Source organism: Vidua macroura, unplaced genomic scaffold (assembly GCF_024509145.1).
Source record: "Vidua macroura isolate BioBank_ID:100142 unplaced genomic scaffold, ASM2450914v1 whyUn_scaffold_281, whole genome shotgun sequence".
Classification (NCBI taxonomy): Eukaryota; Metazoa; Chordata; class Aves; order Passeriformes; family Viduidae; genus Vidua; species Vidua macroura.
In genome coordinates this window covers 21,800-28,938 of record NW_026530630.1, presented here as the reverse complement: position 1 = coordinate 28,938, position 7,139 = coordinate 21,800, and the positions used below count along the sequence as shown (strand labels likewise).

At 54.6% G+C, this 7,139-nt stretch overlaps 1 protein-coding gene across 1 annotated transcript; it reads left to right on the top strand.

The window, feature by feature from the left end:
• The first annotated feature begins 2,489 nt into the window (after positions 1 to 2,489).
• On the top strand, positions 2,490 to 5,508 carry GEMIN7 (gem nuclear organelle associated protein 7). Its single transcript, XM_053969622.1, is given in 4 exon segments — positions 2,490 to 2,731; positions 3,617 to 3,839; positions 3,841 to 3,923; positions 5,151 to 5,508. Coding segments are annotated over 3 exon segments (396 nt in total). The 5' UTR covers positions 2,490 to 2,731; positions 3,617 to 3,623; the 3' UTR covers positions 5,248 to 5,508.
• The last annotated feature ends 1,631 nt before the right edge of the window (positions 5,509 to 7,139 follow it).

The window sequence follows — 7,139 nt, the reverse complement described above, 5'->3', positions numbered from 1 at the left end:
TTTGGGGCATTTTTAGGGCATTTTTGGGCACTTTTGGGGCATTTTTTGGGCTGGTTTTGGGGGGTTTTAGGGCTGGTTTTGGGGCTGTTTTCGGGGCTGTTTTTGGGGTGATTTGTGGAATTTTGGGGCTGTTTCCAGGCTGGTTTTTGGGGTGATTTGTGGAATTTTGGGGCTGTTTTCAGGACTGGTTTTTGGGGTGATTTGTGGAATTTTGGGGCTGTTTCCAGGCTGGTTTTGGGGTGATTTGGGGGGATTTTGGGGCTGTTTTCAGGGCTGTTTTTGGGGTGATTTGGGGGCTGTTTTCAGGCTGTTTTTGGGGTGATTTGGGGGCTGTTTTCAGGGCTGGGTTTGGGGTTATTTGTGGAATTTTGGGGCTGTTTCCAGGCTGGTTTTGGAGGGCATTTCGTTTGTTTTCAGGCCGTTTTTCAGGCATTTTTTTGGGGTGAATTTAGGGTATTATTTGAGCTGGTTTCAGGGGTTTTTTGGGTGGGTTTGGGGTACTATCCGGGACTATTTTCGGGCTCTTTTCAGACTTTTTTGGGGTAGTTTTGGGGTATTATTAGGACTGTTTTCAGGCTATTTTTTGGGCATTATCCGGGACTATTTTCAGGTTGGTTTCGGGCTGTTTTTGGGGTAGTTTTTGGGGCATTATTCGGGTTGGTTTCAGGCTGTTTTTTGGGATAGTTTTGGGGCATTATTCTGACTGTTCCCGGGCCATTTTTTGGGTATTATCCGGGATTATTTTCGGGTTGGTTTTGGGTTGTTTTTTGGGGTGGGTTTGGGATATTATTTGGGTTGGTTTCAGGTTGTTTTTTGGGCATTATCCGGGACTATTTTCGTGCTCTTTTCAGGCTGTTTTTGGGATAGTTTTGGGGCATTATTCTGACTATTCCCAGGCTATTTTTGGGCATTATCCGGGACTATTTTCGGGTTGGTTTCGGGATGTTTTTGGGATAGTTTTGGGGCATTATTCTGACTATTCCCAGGCTATTTTTGGGCATTATCCGGGACTATTTTCGGGTTGGTTTCGGGATGTTTTTGGGATAGTTTTGGGGCATTATTCTGACTATTCCCAGGCTATTTTTGGGCATTATCCGGGACTATTTTCGGGCTCTTTTCAGGCTTTTTTGGGATAGTTTTGGGGCATTATTCTGACTATTCCCGGGGCTATTTTTTGGGCATTATCCGGGACTATTTTCGGGCTCTTTTCAGGCTGTTCTGGCCCATTCTGGAGCCGTTCCCAGGCCGCTTCCAAGCTCCCCCCCTCCCTCTCTCCCTCCTCCCCCAGCCGCCTTTCCCCGTCCCCCGCCGTCCCCTCCCGGTGTCCCCCCCCGGCACCGGGAACGGGACCGGGAGCAGAAACCCCCACTCAGGACTGGGAAAGGGACCGGGAATCCCACCCGGGACCGGGACCGGGACCGGGACCGGGAATCCCACCCGGGACCGGGAACCGGGACCGGGACCGGCAATCCCACCCGGGACAGGGAACCGGGACCGGGACCGGCAATCCCCACCCGGGACAGGGAACCGGGACCGGGACCGGGAATCCCACCCGGGACAGGGAACCGGGACCGGGACCGGCAATCCCACCCGGGATCGGGACCGGGACCGGGACCGGCAATCCCACCCGGGACAGGGAACCGGGACCCGGGACCGGGAATCCCACCCGGGACAGGGAACCGGGACCGGGAATCCCACCCGGGACCGGGACTGGGAATCCCACCCGGGACCGTGAACCGGGCTGGAACCCGGGTCGATCCCGGTGCCCTCCGCCCCCTCACCGTGTCTCCAGGGGTCCTTGGGCTCCACGGCCCCGGACACGATGTCCTCGTCCGAGGGGAACGTGACCCGCTTGGCCCCGGGCCTCCCCCGCCCGTCCCCCGGCGAGGCCTCGGCGGCCGCCGGGGGCCGCGTCCCCCGCCGCGGGCTCGGCCTCGTCCATGGCGGAGCTCTCGGTGCTTCAGGGGCCGCCCGGGGGGCATCGCCCGGAGCCTCGGGGGCCGCCCCGCAGCGAGGGAGGCCCCGGCAGCGGCAGCGGCACCGGCAGCGGCACCGAGCGGAGCCGCCGCCGCCCGCAACGGCCCCGCGCCACGGCCGCAACGGCCGCACTTTCGCCGCGGCCGCGCCGGGCTCGGCAGGGCGGGGATCCCGCCGCGATCGGGGCTCCGGGAAAAATCCCTGAGGGCCGCGGAGGGAGGGGAACGGGAAAAGGGAGGGGGTGGCGGGGAAGGGACGGCGGCGGCGGGGGGAGGAGGCGGCGCGGCCGGGCCCGCGCTCGTGGCGAATCTGCGGCGGCGAATCTGCGGCGGGGGGAGGAGCGGCAGATTCGGCACGGAGGGGGTTGGGGGCGTTTGGGGGAATTTTGGGGGAAATTTGGGGGAATTTGGGAAAAGGGAGAGGGAAAGGGGGGGGAAGGGAGCGGGGGCAGAGCGGTGAGGGGGCTCCGGTGGCAGCGGGGCTGGGGAGGTCTCGGGGGTGCGGGTGGCGAATCGGCGGAGCGGCGGCGAGCGCTGGGCCGGGGACCCGCGTGGGGACCGGACCGGGACCGGGACCGGGACCGGGAACGGGACCAGGATCTGGATCGGGAACGGGAACGGGACCGGGACCAAGATCCGGATCGGGAACGGGACCAGGATCCGGATCGTGAACGGGAACGGGACCAGAATCCGGATCGGGACAGAGAGTCCCCCTCGGGACTGGAACCGGAACCGGGACCGGGAGCCCCACTCGGGTACGGGACCGGGATCAGGAGATGTGCGTGGCACCGGGAACGGGACCGGGAGCAGAAACCCCGCTCGGGACTGGGAAAGGGACCGGGAATCCCACCCGGGATTGGGACCGGGACCGGCAATCCCACCAGGGACCGGGAACCGGGCTGGAACCGGGGTCGATCCCGGCTGGAGCCTCCTGACCCGGGTCGGTCCGCCCTGACCGGGAACGGGAACGGGAATTCCACCCGGGACCGGGAATGGGATCGGGACCGGGAATCTCACTCGGGACTGGGAATCCCACTCAGGATCGAGACCGGGAATGGGAACGGGACCGGGACCGGAATCCCGCTCGGGAACAGGAACGGGACCGAGAATTCCACCTGGGATCACGACCGGGAATGGGAACGGGACCGGGAATCTCGCTCGGGATCTGGATCGGGATGGGGAATCCCACTCGGGACCGGGAATGGGATCGGGACCGGGAATTGCACCGGGGAGACCCAAATGGAATCGGGACCGGGAATTCTACACGGGAACGGGATCGGGACCAGGAATCCCACTCGGGATCTGGATCGCGACCGGGGAATCGCACGCGGGACTGGGAATGGGAACGGGACCGGGAATTCCAGCCGGGATCGGGACCGGGAATCCCACCCGGGATCGGGACTGGGAATGGGAACGGGACTGGGAATCCCACCCTGGAATGGGACTGGGAATGGGATCGGTACTGGGAATGGGAACGGGACCGGGAATGGGATCGGGACCGGGAATCCCACCCGGGATCGGGACCGGGACTCCCTTGGAACGCTCACCCGTCTTTTCCTCCCTTTTTCCTCCCCCTTTTCCTCGTTTTCCCCTTCCCCCCCTGGCCCATTTCCCGGTTTTCCCGGTTTTCCCTTCTGCAGCCGCTCCATGGCCGATCCCATCCCGGTTCCCGTGGGAATCCTGCGCCTCCCGCGGGGCCCCGACAGCTCCGGCAGCCGCGGCTTCTCCCGGGACTGGCGGCCCGGGGCCAATTCCCGGGATCGGGACAATTCCCGGGATCGGGACAATTCCCGGGATTCCGCCGCGCTCCAGGGCGCCCGGGCCGCGCTCCGGGAGCGATTCCTGCGGCTCCTGGGCCGGGCCCCGGGGGAAACGGGCGCGGTTCCGCCTCTGGAACGGGCTCCGCGTGCTCGCCGAGTTCGGCGCCGCCGACGTCCAGTCCGGGGCTTTCCAGTCACTCCCGCTTTTCTGCCCTTGTCCACCTTTCCCCCCTTTGTCCCGCCTTTATTCCCGGTTTTCCTCCTTTTTCCCGACTTTATTCCCGGTTTTCCTCCACTTTTCCTGGCTTTATTCCCAGTGTTCCTCCTTTTTTCTGGCTTTTTTTCCCAGTTTTCCTGCCTTTATTCCCGGGTTTCCCCTTTTTTTCTGGCTTTATTCCGGTTTTCCTCCTTTTTTCCTGGCTTTATTCCCGGTTTTTCCTCCTTTTTCCCGACTTTATTCCCGGTTTTCCCCCTTTGTTCTGGTTTTATTCCCGTTTTTTCCCTCTTTTTTCTGGCTCTTTTCCTGGTTTTCCTGGCTTTATTTCTGGTGTTCCCCCCCTTTTTCCTGGCTTTATTCCCGGTTTTCCTCCTTTTTCCTGGCTTTACTCCCAGTTTTCCTCCTTTTTCTGGCTCTTTTCCCAGTTTTCCTGGCTTTATTTCTCGTTTTTTCCCCCTTTTTTTTCTGGCTTTATTCCCAGTTTTCCTCCTTTTTTTCTGGCTTTTTTCCCCGGTTTCCCCTCCTTTTTTCTGGCTCTTTTCCCGGTTTTCCTGGTTTTATTCCTGTTTTTTACTCTTTTTCCTGACTTTATTCCCACTTTTCCTCCTTTTTTTCTGGCTTTATTCCCAGTTTTCCTCATTTTTCCTGTCTTTATTCCCAGTTCCCCCCCTTTTCCCTGGCTTTATTCTCAGTTTTCCTGCTTTTTTCTGGCTTTTTTTCCTGTTTTCCCGACTTTTTTCCTATCTTTTCCACTTTTTTTTTTCCGATTTCCCCCCTTTTTCCTTCCTTTTCCCCTCTTATTTTTCTGGGCTTTTCCCACTTTCCCCCTTTTTCCTGATTTCCCCCACTTTTCCCTGACTTTTCCTCTGGAATTTTTCCAATTTTCCCTGACTTTCCCCCCTTTTTCTCCGGAATTTTCCCCCTTTTTCCTGATTTTCCCCCTTTTTTTCTCCGGAATTTTCCCCCTTTTTCCTGATTTTCCCCCTTTTTTTCTCCGGAATTTCCCCCCCTTTTTCCTGATTTCCCCCCTTTTTCTCTGGAATTTCCCCCCTTTTTCTCCGGAATTTTCCCCCTTTTTCCTGATTTCCCCCCTTTTTCTCTGGAATTTCCTCTTTTTTTCTCTGGAATTTTCCCCCTTTTTCCTGATTTCCCCCCCTTTTTCTCCGGAATTTTCCCTTTTTCCTGATTTTTCCCCTTTTTCCAGGTGGATTCTCTGCGGACCCCGCTGGGCGTTCAGGGCGCGGCTCTGCTGCGCTGCGGGGACGTCCTGGAATTCTCCTTCCCTCTGGAATGAGCCCGGAATTCCCGGAATTCTCCTTCCCTCTGGAATGAGCCCGGAATTCTCCTTCCCTCTGGAACGAGCCTGGAATTCCTGGAATTCTCCTTCCCTCTGGAATGAGCCCGGAATTCCCGGAATTCTCCTTCCCTCTGGAATGAGCCCGGAATTCCCGGAATTCTCCTTCCCTCTGGAACGATCCCGGAATTCCCGGAATTCCCCGCTCTGCAATTCCTGGAGTCAGCCCCCGAGGGAATAAATGGAATTTTCCTGCTTTTCCACGCTCTTGTCCTGCCTTTTTTTTTGCTTTTTCCTGGAATTTTCCCCTTTTTTCTGACCTTTTCCCATTTTTCCTTTCCTTTTTCCCGCCTCATTCCCACTTTTTTCCTGTCCTCCTTCCCCCTTTTCCCATTTTTTCTGGGGTTTTTTTCACTTTTTATCCCTTTTTTCCCCATTTTTCCCCCTTTTCCTGGCTTTTCCCACCCCTTTTCCAGCTTTTTTTCCCATTCCCCCCCTGACTTTTCCCCCATTTCCAACCTTTTTTTTTCCATTTTTTCTGATTTTTCCCCAATTTTTCCCCCAATTTTCCAGACTTTTCCCACTTTTTTCCCTTTTTTTGTGGTTCCCCCCATTTTCCTGGTTCCCTCCCCTATTTCCAGACTTTTCCTCCATTTTCCAGCTTTTCACCTCTTTTTGGAGACATTTTTCCCTTTTTCTGACTTTTCCCCTTTTTTTCCATTGTTTCTTCCCAACTTTTCCTGCTTTCCCCCCATTTCCCCTCTTTTTTTCTGCTTTTTTCTCATTTTTCCAGCTTTTTTCCCCCAATTTTTCCTGCTTTTCCCCCCATTTCCACCCTTTTTTCCAGCTTTTTTTTCCCAATTTTCCCTGTTTTTCCCTCACTTCCCTCCCTTTTTTCCAGCTTTTTCCTCATTTTTCCCAATTTTTCCCCATTATTCCCCCAATTTTCTGGCTTTCCCCACATTTCGCCCCATTTTTTCCCAATTTACCCCCATTTTTTTCCCTTTTTTTCCCAATTTCCCCCATTTTTTCCCAATTTCCCCCCAATTTTTTCCCATTTTTTTTGCAATTTCCCCCAATTTTTTCCCCATTTCCCCCAATTTTCCCCCATTTTTTCACAATTTTCCCAATTTCTCCCATTTTTTTGCAATTTCCTCCCATTTTTCCCAATTTCCCCCCAGTTTTCCAGCTTTTCCCCATTTTCCCCCCATTTCTTCCCAATTTCCCCCCATTTTTCCCAATTTCCCCCCCCAGTTTTCCGGCTTTTCCCCATTTTCCCCCCCATTTCTTCCCAATTTCCCCCATTTTTCCCCAAATTCCCCCATTTTTTTCCTTTTTCCCCAATTTCCCCCCATTTTTTCCCAATTTCCCCCATTTTTTTCCCAATTTCCCCCATTTTTTCCCATTTTTTCCCCAATTTCCCCCATTTTTTTCCCAATTTCCCCCCATTTTTCCCCATTTTTTCCCAATTTCCCCCCATTTTTTCCCAATTTCCCCCCATTTTTCCCCAATTTCCCCCCATTTTTTTCCCAATTTCCCCCCATTTTTTCCCATTTTCTCCCCCATTTTTTCCCATTTTTTCCCAATTTCCCCCATTTTTTCCCAATTTCCCCCCATTTTTTTCCCATTTTTCCCAATTTCCCCCCCATTTTTTCCCATTTTTCCCAATTTCCCCCATTTTTTCCCAATTTCCCCCTGTTTTTTTCCCAATTTCCCCCATTTTTTCCCGATTTCCCCCCATTTTTTCCCATTTTTTTCCCATTTTCCCCCATTTTTTCCCAATTCCCCCCCATTTTTCCCAATTTCCCCCCATTTTTTCCCGATTTCCCCCATTTTTTTCCCATTTTTTCCCAATTTCCCCCCATTTTTTCCCATTTTTTCCCATTTTTTCC